This window comes from Aspergillus fumigatus, chromosome 2 (assembly GCF_000002655.1).
Source record: "Aspergillus fumigatus Af293 chromosome 2, whole genome shotgun sequence".
Lineage (NCBI taxonomy): Eukaryota > Fungi > Ascomycota > Eurotiomycetes > Eurotiales > Aspergillaceae > Aspergillus > Aspergillus fumigatus.
The window spans coordinates 4,095,772-4,110,033 of NC_007195.1; the positions used below are offsets into that span (position 1 = coordinate 4,095,772).

Genomic DNA, 14,262 nt, shown 5'->3' on the forward strand with positions numbered 1-14,262 from the left:
GAGTCATCTCTTACTTTGTGGTGCCATCGTGGGTCTCGAAATATTGCCCACAAAGGTTTTCTATACGCCACTCAATAACTACCTAGGCACGGTCATGTTCTAGCAATAAGCGAGAATGAAATGGAATACACTAGTCCTCGAGACCTGGTAGCTTTTTGAGTGTATTTTCTGTTCTATGATGTGTTCCTGTTGATTGTTGAATTCTGGGCGATGATTGTCCAGCAAAAACTGGGGCAATAGAATTGATCTATTGCCGAGAGAAATTGCTGGATTTCAATAAAGAGAAAAAAGAAGAAGAAAATTCTAACAATCAGACTATAACCAATTCTCCGAATAAGCATTCCTAACGCTATTTAGGTAATGGACATAATGCTATTGTTGCGAATCCATTCCCATTCACCTCAGGGTTTCCTGAACAGGGCGAGGACGATTAGCAATTTTTGTCTGAACAGATTGACTTGAATAGAGCTATTGCACTGACAATAGCATTGTATCCAGCTATATAAAATAATGACCATATCAATAGACAATACGATGCCGACTACCACGAGGCTATATCAGTCCCCTACACCTTCTTCTCCGCTATGCATCTTCTTTTGAAATTCTATCAAGTCTTCGCATCTGTCTTCTCCTGTGATCCCTCTGCACGTTCATCATCTTGCCTCTGCTGCCGAGTAGTACTACGTCGTCAGTTCGATCCCATCGTTCATACCGCTTCATCACCATGAGTGACGAAACCTACGAAGTTCCCATCATGCTGAGCCCTGAGTATGATCTCCATGTCCATTGGAAAACGCATATGTGCTAATCGTGCGAAGTATCCATCTCTCATATGAGGATATTGCCAAGCTCAATCCCTTTTATGAAAAGTACAGGGAATTCTGGAATACCACTCCTGATACCACGGTCACCACCCTCTCTTCTCTGGATCCTTCGTCCAGATCCCCTTCTTTCCAATCAGTGCACGCTAGCACCGTTGCACCACCGTCTCCTCTTGATATCTCATCTTCTCCTTCACTGCACTGCGCCGAGCCTTCTGCTGGTCTCCACTTTTCCGCAATGCTCGATGTCCCTCTTCATAAAGGGACTCAGCGCAAGCCATCTGTTAGGGTCTATGACGAGGATATTCCCACAAGTCAGCAGGCCACTTTTGTGATTGAAGGGTACAGCAACCATTCTCTGTCTCCTGTGAACGAAGCATTGGAGATGTGTGATTTCCATCCGATTGATCGTCATCACTTCAGCGATACGACCCAACAAGTGAGATCCTCGCACAAAAAGCTTTTCGGAACAAATGGCTGGCTCGGCCAAGCCGACGACTCCAACACTGTGCCGCTCAAGAGACAAAAGTCGAAGATCTTCCGAGATCTTGGAAAGAAGATCAAGCACCATGTGGGAGAGATTGTAAGTGCTCACAGTAACTTCCTGATCCTATCATTTACAGTGTCGCTAATACAGTCTATAGGCTGAAGATATGGCAAAGGCTTACCCAAAGGCATTCGCTGGTGCACCACGCCGGCCAAGAATCGTACCTGAGTCGGCAGTGCCCATCTCTCTGGACCCCCCTACACAGGCCAGATTGTACTCGGAGGTGGAGGTTATGATCTGCGTGACTGCAAACACATTCCTCGTTCGACAATACGAAGCCGGCCGTATCTCAGAGGAATCAATCAAAAGAGTTACCAACTTCTGGGGCTCCAAGAATAGACCTCAGGTCGTCGAGTTTCAGTTCGATCAGGCCACTCAGCGTCGACTGATCTTGTCTAACATCCGAACGCTGAGCTTCGACGGAGAGAGCTCAACCAACCCCATCCTTCTCCACTCCAACCTTCACAACTGGAAAGCAGTGGTGAAGGAGATGAGTGTCCGCACCTTCTGCGCCCCCGACAGTGCCATTCGGAAACACATGCACGACATCCACAAGCTCCTCGAGATGCTCGGTGCGCACGATGCTACCTTACTTGCTTTCGAAGAGCTTCAAATGAGCACATTAGCCTTGATGAGACAACGACGGCAGATGAACTATGATCTTGAGCGAAGCAACAGCAACTTCTCGGCTCCAGCAACTTCTCGGCTCCAGCAACGGACCCACAGAAAGTAGTCGGCTCATGCACTAACTGAAATTGCGTACCAGTGGAGTTATGGGCTGGACAACATCAACAGTTCTTCTCCGTGGTCTTCGCAAATTTATTTGTGCTTTTCTCTTCTTTCCCGACACCCATGTTGTTATGTTACTAGGCTCTGTTTAGCGTGGTCTTGCTTTTCTTTGATACCCTCTTATAGCGAAGCACTGAGAAAGTTGATTCAATCTGACAGAAAAATTTTATCTAACCTCTCCCTCAATTCATATCCAAATCGATAGGTTCTCTTCATCTTTATCTCCAAGAAACTGTGTGCGGTCTCCTCGTGTGTTTTTGCCAATGCCCAAGAAATTGCCCAAGCACGTGGCCGACGTCATAGGCTGCCGCGTAGGATCACAAGCAAATGACCTCGCACAGATTCATCTACTGCTTTCCATACTTTCGCAGCAGGCGGTTCTATCGTTGCTGTATCTGCCCGAGAATATGTTGTAATGATATCTGTCACCTATCATGACAATTTCCCGGTTGCTGCCAAACGTTAAGCTCCCTTGAGGCTCTCCTTGGACACAGTCCCCTTCCTTGTTTACACGACGCCAGCCAATGGGAAATTGACACTGTCGGCTTTGATGCTATGGCATTGGAATATCAACCAACATTCTCCAACTCCAGAGCACGCAGATTCTTTCTCTGATGAATGCTTAGGTCCTTTCGGCTCGCGTCCACCTTCTCTTCACCAAAATTCCTGTCCAAAACATCTCACATGATGGCTGGTCCTCTTCACACTTACGGGCCGACTTGTCTACTGGCCGACGATGATCCCGACCATTCCACATGGTATTCTCTATCTGAACCGCCGAAAGTTCGAGCACAGTTTTTCTACACCTCGTCTCTACCGATCGATGATCCCTTAAGCGCACTGCCTCCGCCATCCAGCGGTCAAAATGCGAAGAATGAACGGGCACCACCGCAGCCATTCTCTGTCAAGGACAACATAGCACTCGAGGAAGCGTGGCGGCATCTTCGACAAACAATGAAGGAAAAGGCGGCCGGGTCAAAAAAGTCTTCAAGTATTCTGAGAAATGCAGGTATAGCTGTACCTGGGAAGGAATCGACTAGTGACACGGAGCAGAGCAAACATACAGGCAGCCGTCGAGATGGAAGCCTCACTGGAATTGATAAGAGTCCGCCTAATGGCCATTCTTCGTCTACCAATGACCAACGAATACACAGTAGCAGAGGAGAATCCAATGACGGAGTCGGTGGTGCGGGTGACCGTGTCTCATGGGGCAGATCGCAATTTGGCTCGGCACAAGACGATGGGTCGGACAATCACAACCTGAGGAAAAGGGAACTCTCCTTAAGCGGTCAGCCTCATGCTGCAAAACGCGCTGCAGGTACATCCTCAGAGAGCGAAAATCCATCAATGGGGGGATTCGCAAGTGGAATTCTACCGGGTACATCATCTCATGATGCGAGCATTAGCGGCTCGCCGTTTGCTAGAGCTCCTATTGCTCAGTCACAAAGCCCGCTAGGTCGCTCGGTTGAGTCTGTCTCCTCAAAGGGTGGAAGCTCGAACATCCAGGCTGAACCCTATCACGTTGGGTCAAATCATACTGCGACCAAGCCCTCAGACCTGAGGAACAGTTTTGATCAAGATAACTCGTCAGAAGGACCTATAATGGAAGCTGGGGCAGTTGATCAGGACGACACTTCTCAGTTGAAGGTTCCCGTCGGTGTTTCCCGACTTCACCTGGTGGAATTACCGAATCTAAAGGTGGTATTTCCCTCGATAGCTGAATTCAAGATCTAGACGCGCTGATTCTCCTATAGATGAAACCCATATACTGGAGTCCTCTTCATGATGAATCGAATGTTCTGCGTGCTACTTGGTTTTACAAGAACACAATGCTTCCAGTAGAGACAGAGCTCGCCAACAAGCTTGAGGATGGATACATTTATCTAAAACCCTGGACAGACACATGGCAGGATGAACTCAACAGCTGTGTTGAGAACGGAGCCGACGCGGAAATGAAAATCGTTCACAAACTGTGGCCGAAACCCGAGACGAAATCCAACAGCACACCTACTTCACGCCCTGGATCTAGTGCTCAGCTAAGAAGTGCGGGTTCGGATTCTGACTCGCCAACGTTTGAGGAAAATCGAGCTGCTGGTGGGACGACTGCACATACTGAAGCCGCCAAGCCCTTCTTGAATTCCAGTGTCATATATGTCGATGGTAGGAATGCTCAAATTCTCAGACCCAGCTTGCTTCCTTCAGTTTCAAGAGGGAGGCGACCTCTCAGTTCGATTCGCAAGGGTCGACACATTGGAATACCCGTGGTTCGTGGCTTCAGCCGTCGCTCATGGGAACAGCTACATCCATCTAAACCCAGCCCTGTAGATGTAAGAAATTACCTCCGAATCCAGTCGCGAGCAATGTCCAGGACGGATGGTAGACAAGTCTGCTATGCCTGTGCAATGGAAGGATCGCGACCTACTCCGACGGACTTGGTGTTGGTCATCCACGGCATAGGTCAGAAGCTATCGGAGCGTATGGAGAGCTTCCATTTTACGCATGCAATCAATGCCTTCCGAAGGAATATTAACATGGAGCTGAACAACGAGCCGGTCTGGCATCATGTGCGCCGGGACCATGGCGGGATCATGGCCCTACCCGTCAATTGGCGATCGACTCTATCCCTGGCGGATGGAAGCCTCGAGTCTGAGATTTCTGATGATCCAAGTGCAAATCACTACTCGCTGAACGACATCACGCCAGAGACCATTCCGGCCGTCAGGTCATTGATCAGTGATGTCATGCTCGACATTCCCTACTACTTGTCACATCACAAGCCGAAGATGATTCAAGCAGTTGTCAAAGAAGCGAATAGAGTATTTCGACTGTGGTGCAAGAACAATCCCGGGTTCCAGAAACACGGTCGTGTGCACCTGATTGCACACTCTTTAGGAAGCGCCATGGCTATAGATATCCTCAGTCATCAGCCGACCAAGCTACCCGACATTGATTTCGCAACGACGAGCGTCCGCAGTGATATTTTCGAGTTTGACACGAAGAATCTTTTCCTCTGTGGTAGTCCTGTCGGCTTTTTCTTACTATTGAATAAAGGTATGTTGGATCTATACATTACCCAGGTTGTTCTACCGAACACCTGCTGATAAACTCTACAGCGAACCTTTTGCCACGGCGAGGCAGGGATAAGCCCGGCTACGAAGGCGAAGATCGACTCCGTGGTGTGGCGGGCGAGGCAGACACCTATGGTTGTTTGGCCGTTGATAATCTCTACAACATCATGCATACTACAGACCGTAGGTCCCTCCTCATTTGCCATTTGAATCGAATATAATGATTGACTCCATCAGCAATCGCATATCGTCTCAATGCCGCAGTGGACGTTGACCTTGCCAATTCTTTAAAGGTCGCTTCTATCCCGGGCACTTCATCCTCCTTCTGGGAATCCTTCGGCAGTGTCTTTCGCTGGAGCACGTCTACTGTTCCCGCGCCTATTCGTCCTGCCACTCTTACCAAGCTCCCTTCTAACGTGGAAATGGAGACACATGATTTCACACGCGAGGAGATTGCAGAAAAACGCATGTTACTCCTTAACGATAACGGCCAAATAGACTATTTCATCTCCGGTGGTGGTGGGCCACTGAACATTCAATATCTGAACATGCTGAGTGCGCATAGCAGTTACTGGATCCTATCAGATTTTGTTCGCTTTATCGTCATAGAAATAGCCCGCAAGCAGGGAAGGGAATCGACATTGCCTGCATTCAGGGCTGAGAAGAAAAAGGGATGGAAGATACACAAAGGTTGATAGATTAGAGATAACAATAGCATGACTAGCATTGGCGTTGGGGGCTTCCTCTCCGGAGATACCTACGTATTGGCGGATTACAACGAGATATTCTCTTCTGGAGGTGCTGAGGAAATGTGATCTTAATTGTTGTCATTTCGAGTATCATTGTAACCCAGCCACGAGACTACTGTACACGTTCATAGCATACGTGTCACCCCGGTCTACGCCTCCGACACCACATTTCCAAGCAGCAAAGCCTCCACTAGAGTACCCTTGTCCACCTTTCCACTTCCGGGCTGAAGCACCAACAGCGCATTCGCACTCGCAAGACTCCCTACTCTTGAGCTCCGCTGGCCAACACCTTCAAGTCCGGTACTCGTGGCATACAGCCGGCCATCAGAGCGTGAGGCAGTGACAATGGCACGATGGTACTCTGTGCGCTTAGGATCAAGCGGAAACGGATGCGCTAGCGTGACGGACACAAGAGGCAGCCCCAGAGCAGGAGTTACTCCCGGCGCAGTCTGTCTCTGCCCCATTCCCATCATCTTGTGCAGGGACGGAAGCACGAACAGATTTAGCGTCACCAGCGCTGAAGCGGGGTTCCCCGGCAGCGAGAAGATGAGCTTCGACTCGCGCTCCTGTTGCGTGGAGCCAGTCGGTGTCGACGAGGGCTTGAACGGGATCGTGGCGAACGTCGTCGGCTTCCCCGGCTTCATTGAGACGCGGCCGAAGTGGATAGTGCCGCCGAGCGAACGCTCGATGGTGGGCTTGAGCAGGTCCAGCTCGCCCATTGAGACGCCGCCTGTGGTGACGATCACGTCGACGCTGGTATTTGCGCGCCCTACGCCGCGGAGGGCGTCGCGGAGAGCGTTTTCTAGTTCCGTGGGTGGTGTGTCGCGCGCGATTCCCAAGTCCACTGTGGGGAATCCCCATGAGGACAGGCAGGAGAGGAGCGAGGGGCGGTTGGAGTCACGGATCTGACCGCCGATGAGCTTGCTTGGGTCGTTGTGTTCGACTAGCTCGTCGCCGGTGCTGAGGACGCCCACGCAGGGCTTCTTGTATACCTTGACAGTCTTGGTTCCTGTTGCTGCGAGGAGCCCGATCTCGCCCCCGACAGATGTGATGAGGTCGCCTCTGGAAAGAATTTTGGAGCCTAGGGCGACGTCACTGCCTGGTTCACGCACGTTCTCGAGAGGTTTGATGTCGCCTGTGAGGATTTCGATGGTGGCCTCTTCTTGACCGTCTGGTGTGGAGGACACGAGGACGGTGTCCTCTACCATCACGACTGCGTTCGCGTTGGGTGGGAGGGGTGCGCCAGTGGTTATTCTCGCAACGGTTCCCGGTTCAAGGGGCGACAGCGTCCCTCCTGGATTCGCGTGGGTGATGGAGGCCACTGGGAAGATTCCCCTGGTACTATACTCCGCCGTTGGCGAGTCCGGTGCAATAACGGCATATCCATCAACAATACTGGCGCGGTAAGCTGGTACTGCCTCTCCGGCGTAGACATCTTCAGCGATAACAGAGCCAACAAGAGAAGGTGTCACGGGAACCTCAATGACGGCCGGCTCAGGCGTGTATTGGCTGATCAGTTTGAGAGCGTCGTCGACTGACAGCATGGGGTAAGGAGACGAGCGATACCGGCGGTTCGGTCCTGCATTCGGATCGTTAGACTGAGGCCGTTGTGAAGGTGATGTATGCGCCCTTGGGACTACGTGTCCGTGGCCATGAGAATGCCCGTGGTTGTGGTGATGGTGGTGGTGGTGTTGATCATGCGATTGTACTTTGCTCCCTGAGCTTTGGCTTTGAGAAGCAATACCAGCGTCGGCCTCTAGCTTCTTTACCCCACCTGCATGGAGAGCTCTGGAGTTTGCTCCAGCCGCTTGAGCACAGGCATGCGGTAGGAGCTTAATGATAGCCTCCAGATTCTCTTTGGCTCCTTTCGGTGAACCTGGTAAGGTAATCAAGAGCGACTTGTTTCTGACACCTGCAACAGGCCGAGACATCATTGCAACTGAAGGAATGGTCAGCTGTTGCACTGAGTAAAATGATTGTTCCAGCCTTACACGGTGTCACCTTAAGGGAGGTGGCAAGCATGCCGTGTCTGAACCATGCAGTTAGTATCCGTAAACCTTAATAAGTAACTTTGGCAGTCGGCTTACACAAGGCCAGGCGCATGGCGATGGATGAGAGGTGACACAGCCTATACAAGTTATCAGTTTGTCGCTTGGGTCCCCCAAAGGCAGCATAACAGACCTCGGGAGTATTGTCCTTGACAGCAAAACCAGTGCCACCGCTGATCAAAACCAGATTAAACCAATTTGGACCGTCTGTCCAGTTGCAGATTGTCCGTTGGATATCTAGCACATTATCTGGCACGATCCTGATGACAGGAGGGTCCCAGCTGTTGGACCCCTCGGCTGTAAATGAAGCGGTCAGAGTATCGCCGACCTTGTCAGTGAATGGGTCCTGAGAAGCAGTATCTGAAACAACCAGGATTGCAGCCCTGAGTTTGCCGTCGGCCATCTTTGGTGTAAACGCTGCAATGCGTGACTAGTTCATAGTTTCTTGGAGGTGCGGGGATCCGTTACGCTCTTAAGGAAGGTAGCTCGATAAGCGGGATCGGAGATATATCACAAAGCTTCAGATAGCGGGGAGCGGTTTCACAGTCGACTTCGTGATAGAAGGACCGCGCTCCGCGGAAGTACGAACAAATGGACGATAGGGAATCCCCCATTGATTGTCCATATTTACAAAGCGCCAGAAAGAAAAAAAAATCACTGCCTCGGATATCTGAATTGGCCATTAATCCTGGACAACTCTTACTGTACATCATAGCGGACATCATCACCACAGCGAACAGCGAAATCATTAATGCAGCTCTCTGCATACCCGAGAAACTCTACAGTCAACCCAAATCCAGACGCCTTAATGCTTTATATAACAGACAGAAAAAGTACGAAACAAGAAGTTTTAGAAGCAAGGGAAAATTGGCACGAGTGGATCCAGTCCAACTGAATCCAGCTTCGCTTCACGATAAGTCTTCTGTCCAAGAAGACTGTTGTTAGAAGCCCAAATTAAGCTCCAAAGTCTGTTGCTTTACCACCAACCAGAAGGCCAATAATAAGCCCGAAGAGACCGAGGACAGAGCTGAAAATCTCGATGACGAGGATCTTGACGAATCTGATCATAGAGACATTATATGATTAGCTATGGGTGCGAAGGAAATATGCGAGGGGATCGGGAACGAACAAGCTCGGGTCAGCGGCATCGGCCAGAGCCGCACCGCTTCCGTTGATGCCAACAGAGATACCGCAGATCAGATTGCATGCCCCCACTGTGATACCTCCCCAGAAGAGCGCATAACCCGTGTAATAATTGCTGCCGGAAAAGATCTCGTCGCCCTCGACAAGATTGAGTTTCGATGAAAACACGATAGCCATAATAACTCCGTAGATAGCGACGACTTCACAGAAAATGATAGAAATCAGATTCTTTGTCCGAATCCGAGGTGCTTTGACACCTCCGCCGACAATGGATGAGCCTGTTAAGAAGATACCCCTGATGACGTAGGTCAGTAACTGACAGGATCAAATCTATTGAAACCAAAGTTGTATAGCGGCTCATACCATGCTGCTCCAACAACAGACAGCCCTATGCACAAAGCAATACCAATATTTGCCCAGGCGTATGGTGAAACGGACTCGAGGAAGTGTCCAACCTAAGAGGTGTCAACGAGATCAGACCATGCGGAAGGAAATGAAGGTATCCATTTATACATTGAATTGTTCCCCGTCTCCATGGAACAGCATGTCTGGATAAGCGTGTTAGTACATCCAGGCATTGCGCGAGATTCATGGTGTACTTACACCCTCCTATCACGAGGAGTGACACGGTTGCAGCCCCAACTCCATAGTAGAGGACCATGGTTATTCTTCAACCCTTTCGCACAGCCTCCAAACTCGAAATAAGAATATCAGGCTGCAGGGGTCTCAAGAAGAGCTGCGGATAACTGGTAAACGATAACGTTGGAGCTCTGTTTGGCGCTATTGGTCTTGCTGGAACACAACAGGCACGTTAAGTCGGCTGTGATGGTGGCTCGGCCCGAGTTTAATCCGTCGGCCGGCGGAGGTTGTGGTTCACCGTACTCCAGCCTGTCAAAACAGACTAAAGCCGGACCGTCTTAGGCAGGCTCTTAGCCAGAAGCATTGCACCAGATACTCACGTACCCCAGACTGACCCATGGATCGAGCTCCTCTCCAGGCGACCACCTGAACGACTCGCACGGTTGATCTAGTCGCGACCACATCGGTATCAAAGTGGAAAAGCTTTTTTGATCTTATACTCTCACATCCCTGGCCTACAGTAGCGTCCTTCTCGATCTCTTCCATCTCTGCTGAAGTATAAGACTGATACAGCGGCTTCCTCTGGCTACCCCTTATTCTTTTGTTACCGCTCCTCACCCACACAACTCACCATGGCTTCCTCCGGGGTTGGGTCGTATTCGAACCCTTTGAAGAAATTCAAGTGCGTTTTTTCAGCGCGGAAGCGTATTGTCTTTTTATCCCAATTGCTAACAGATCCATAGGCTTGTATTTTTAGGAGAGCAGAGCGGTACGAACAATCTTCCTGGGCGATCACACGGGGTTAAGACACCATAAGGTGGGCTTCTGACATTTTTGCAGTGGGGAAGACGTCCCTGATTACCAGATTTATGTATGATTCGTTCGACAACACATACCAGGCGACGATCGGAATCGACTTTCTGTCCAAGGTAGATTTCACCTCGTTCACTGACAATTTGCGTCGGCGTTCACGAATACTTTTGCGGTTGCCCATCACCGAATATGCGGGTTAGCTAACCTGTCCTCGCGCATTAGACAATGTATCTGGAGGATAGAACAGTCCGACTCCAGCTCTGGGATACGGCCGGTCAAGAGCGATTCCGATCCCTGATTCCTTCCTACATTCGAGACTCGAGCGTCGCAGTTGTCGTCTATGATATCTCAAACGCCAAGTCGTTCCAAAATACCCGCAAGTGGATCGATGATGTTCGTGGTGAGCGGGGCAACGATGTGATCATCGTGCTAGTAGGCAACAAGACCGATTTGAATGATAAGCGGGAAGTTACCACAGCTCAAGGCGAGGAGGAGGCAAAGAAGAATGGTCTGATGTTCATTGAGACCAGCGCCAAGGTCGGCCACAATGTGAAGCAACTCTTCAGGAGGATAGCCCAGGCCCTTCCTGGAATGGAGGGTGAAGCAAACAGAGAGTCGCAAAGTGGGTTTATTTGCTGCAGCCGCCGGCTTGCTTCCTCTGAGACTGACTGCTCTTCGTACAGTGATCGACGTCAATATCAACCCCAGAGAGACGACAAGCAACGATGGATGCGCGTGCTAATTCTGTATCAACCTTTTGATTACCTGTTTATAATTGCTACTCGCCCCTTTGATGATTTGATCTCAATGACGATAATTGAGATTGTCCATAATGTTTTACCATTCTTAATATGTACATTGCCTGTCTCCATTCCATGTTTCAGGTCGAACAGCGTTTTAGATTGAAGTCTTTTCAATTTTGTGCCTCTTCAGTGCTTTGGTCTCGGAGTGGTCCTCGCCAACTTGCTACAAGGCAGAGATGAGTGTTCTACTTGCGCATGATATGAGCGTCTCATTGCCCCGTCAGGAATTTCTGTTCTGTTGGCATGATTGGAAGATTATCCACCATTTTTCTGTGTGCCAATGTCGTGCATTGACCTCGTCTATTGATAAAAGTAGGCTGATATTCCAAGCCTCATACAGTCAGGTACAATTGAATCCAGTCTCTGGCTATTTAGTCGGGCAGGCAGAAACATTCTCTCTCAGTGCACTACAGCTGTGGTATTGAACATACACAAAATAGCTCTAATTGCGACTTGGTGTTTACCTAGTTTGCGTCAGTCGCCAAGCCATGGAGGTTGCCTGATTGTTTTTACTGAGCTACAGACTACCGCTGAAAATGACCACAGATGCATCCGGAGTTGACGCTGAAATAATGTAATAGACTGGTTTGCAAGAAAACGGAAGAGGCAATTCTATCTACACCTCGTAAATGCCAAAAAGACTAAGGATTGTGAGAATAGGATAACGACGCCAATTGTCATCATTTGCCATTCTCAGGGCTTGCTATTAATCACATAGTAGTCTTAGCCTCAGGTAAACGAATACGAAAAGGTAGCGATCAGCGGGCGGATCGTCCGGAAGACCAAGTCCGCCCCTGTGCAACAGCTGCTTAAGTTGGGCATTCCAACTACCCAGCACCAGCCTCGTTTGCCATCTTCCATTCTCTTCATCCGATCCCGACCTGTCGTTCTACCATCATCTTATTCTGTCATTCCATTCCTTTTCCTTTTTCTGCCGTCTTTGAGCCACGATCGGTTTCTCCTCACCGACCTCATCGGCGGCATCCATCATGGGGTTTTCAGCCCGTTTCCTCCGTGTGCCGCGGCCAGAGGTACGTCAATTTTCGTCGCATGACCTCAAAATGAAGGGATTGCAAAACTCTTCCATTCGTCTTTCGACAGATCTGTCAAGTGTGTGGATACTCAATAACGATGACTCCAATAGACATTTCTTTATGTAATGAGCCTGGAGACCGGAGCTTCTTTAATCACACTTTCCCTGCTGCTGAACAAGATCAGTGGTCTCTATGGCTTGCTCGCCTTATTGACCGGCTACCATCTGTCGCCAGTCCAGCTCTCTATGTACCTCTATTCGCTTATTGCGCTCGGTCTTACAGCATATCTCTTCCCGCATATTCGGAAACAGTCGCCCCTGCAGTGTCTCGCCCTCGCTTGGCTCTACCTCCTTGACACGGTCATTAATGCCGCGTACACAGCTGCGTTTGGTGTGACATGGTTCCTCGTTATCTCACAGCACTACGATAACGGGACCGCAAAGGGACCGGGCAGCGACACAATCTCCCAAACCGCCGGCTTCACCAACCCCAAATACAGCTCCTCGTCCACCAATGCAAACTCCGCACGAAGCCCGGATGGCCTCACGAATGCCGTCACCCAGCCCGAGAGTTTCCAAAGCATTGTGTTCATCTGCTTGCTGTGGATTATCCGCATTTACTTCGTGTTCGTCATGCTCGCCTTTGCCCGCCAGAAATTACGTCTCTACGTCGCAATCCCACGCCACACACAGCTCCCCACGCACAGCCGCAATACCTCCATCGCTAGCGTTGCTAGTGTTGCTGATATCGACCGGGAGCCGTTCTCGCCATATAGCCCTGATGGCCAAGGCTGGCAGGGCAGGCTTGGCCGTCTTATGATTGGCCTTGGTCGCAGTTACTGGCTGGGCGAAGATGAGGACGGTGCCTGGTTGGACAGCTTGGATCGCAAGTTTCGTGCTCGCGGCCAGGAGCTTCCTGGTCCTTTGGAACGAGAAAGAAGACGCCGGTCGGGCACCGGGCCTCCACAGCCCTCGCAAGCCACTGTTCAGGCCGCTGCACTCCAGCAACCGATCCCGGAGAATCTGAAGATGCATGACTGGACTGACGGCCGGTGATTTGCTTCGGTTACCAGCATATATCGCTGCCTAGCAGCCGACATACTTTGTTCACATAATGACACGTGAAGTCATCTTGTCCTGTCGCCCCTTCTCCTGCTTAATGGCTAGGAATCGTGGCCGACCATCGTTGCGCTCTTGTCACTGTATAGAATTGAATCGACAAGGCCCGCCACTGTTGATAATCCCCCTTTTAACATTGGCTCAAAGTCGTTGTGATCTTCTTTGTTCCTGTTCCTGTTACTTAATTCATATGCCGAAATGATCTACATAACATGGTTGGGTGGGGACTTGGGCTCTGGGTGACTGCTTCATGATTCATGTCTTTCGCCCTTCGCTTTTGATGAATGTCTTCAATGGAAGAGGCGTTCGGGTCAGGTTTTTCTCGGATATGGCATGCGGATGTAATTGGTGCTGACACGTGGAATCAGACGGATCTACTCTGGTGGACGCCTGTTCTCTTGGGTGTGGATTTGGGAGTATAGGCCCTGTATATTTCATAACGATATGGGTTTAGCATTTAATATGGCGTCTTGAGAAATTCATCATCAACATCGTCATCATCATCATCATCAATAATGGAGATAGTTTTCGTCTTCAAACTTATTGCATACAACCTCACAGCAGCTGACTAACAGCCGGTCTGAAAGTGATGGCATTAGAGAGATTGGTCATCCGTCACGACCTTGAGTAACTAGATAGTTGATTTTTGATTTCTTGATATGCCACCAAGTTCTCGCCCGAGAGACTGGCCTGGTATAATCATGGTCCTGCAGTTGACCATCCATAAGAATTTCCGCGTTTCAGTCTGTT

The 14,262-nt window shown here is 49.9% G+C and overlaps 6 protein-coding genes across 6 annotated transcripts; 4 read left to right on the top strand and 2 right to left on the bottom strand.

Moving 5' to 3' along the window:
• Nucleotides 1–724: 724 nt before the first annotated feature.
• AFUA_2G15530 (uncharacterized protein) lies at nt 725–2,101 on the top strand (the record flags this gene model as incomplete). Its single annotated transcript, XM_750795.1, has 3 exons — nt 725–768; nt 819–1,404; nt 1,466–2,101. 3 exons carry the CDS (start codon nt 725–727, stop codon nt 2,099–2,101), a joined length of 1,266 nt encoding a protein of 421 aa, XP_755888.1.
• A 165-nt stretch (nt 2,102–2,266) lies between these two features.
• On the top strand, nt 2,267–5,920 carry AFUA_2G15540 (DDHD family phospholipase; the record flags this gene model as incomplete). Its single annotated transcript, XM_750796.2, has 4 exons — nt 2,267–3,855; nt 3,912–5,208; nt 5,271–5,408; nt 5,463–5,920. Exons 1-4 carry the CDS (start codon nt 2,776–2,778, stop codon nt 5,918–5,920), a joined length of 2,973 nt encoding a protein of 990 aa, XP_755889.1. The 5' UTR covers nt 2,267–2,775.
• A 203-nt stretch (nt 5,921–6,123) lies between these two features.
• On the bottom strand, nt 6,124–8,491 carry AFUA_2G15550 (bifunctional molybdopterin adenylyltransferase MobB/molybdopterin molybdotransferase MoeA family protein; the record flags this gene model as incomplete). The annotated part of the gene is made up of 4 exons (XM_750797.2): nt 8,156–8,491; nt 8,062–8,102; nt 7,966–8,003; nt 6,124–7,913 (listed from the first exon to the last, which is right to left on the bottom strand). The coding sequence occupies exons 1-4, from the start codon at nt 8,423–8,425 to the stop codon at nt 6,124–6,126; spliced, it is 2,139 nt and encodes a 712-aa protein (XP_755890.1). The 5' UTR covers nt 8,426–8,491.
• A 590-nt stretch (nt 8,492–9,081) lies between these two features.
• On the bottom strand, nt 9,082–10,001 carry AFUA_2G15560 (H(+)-transporting V0 sector ATPase subunit c''). The gene is made up of 4 exons (XM_077804221.1): nt 9,769–10,001; nt 9,679–9,713; nt 9,529–9,620; nt 9,082–9,460 (listed from the first exon to the last, which is right to left on the bottom strand). Exons 1-4 carry the CDS (start codon nt 9,824–9,826, stop codon nt 9,106–9,108), a joined length of 540 nt encoding a protein of 179 aa, XP_077660382.1. The 5' UTR covers nt 9,827–10,001; the 3' UTR covers nt 9,082–9,105.
• An 80-nt stretch (nt 10,002–10,081) lies between these two features.
• Nucleotides 10,082–11,793, top strand: AFUA_2G15570 (Rab family GTPase YPT6). Its single transcript, XM_750799.2, has 5 exons — nt 10,082–10,426; nt 10,488–10,513; nt 10,585–10,673; nt 10,780–11,179; nt 11,241–11,793. Exons 1-5 carry the CDS (start codon nt 10,377–10,379, stop codon nt 11,297–11,299), a joined length of 624 nt encoding a protein of 207 aa, XP_755892.1. The 5' UTR covers nt 10,082–10,376; the 3' UTR covers nt 11,300–11,793.
• A 94-nt stretch (nt 11,794–11,887) lies between these two features.
• AFUA_2G15580 (inositol phosphorylceramide synthase regulatory subunit KEI1) lies at nt 11,888–14,048 on the top strand. The gene is made up of 2 exons (XM_750800.2): nt 11,888–12,391; nt 12,505–14,048. The coding sequence occupies exons 1-2, from the start codon at nt 12,350–12,352 to the stop codon at nt 13,447–13,449; spliced, it is 987 nt and encodes a 328-aa protein (XP_755893.1). The 5' UTR covers nt 11,888–12,349; the 3' UTR covers nt 13,450–14,048.
• The last annotated feature ends 214 nt before the right edge of the window (nt 14,049–14,262 follow it).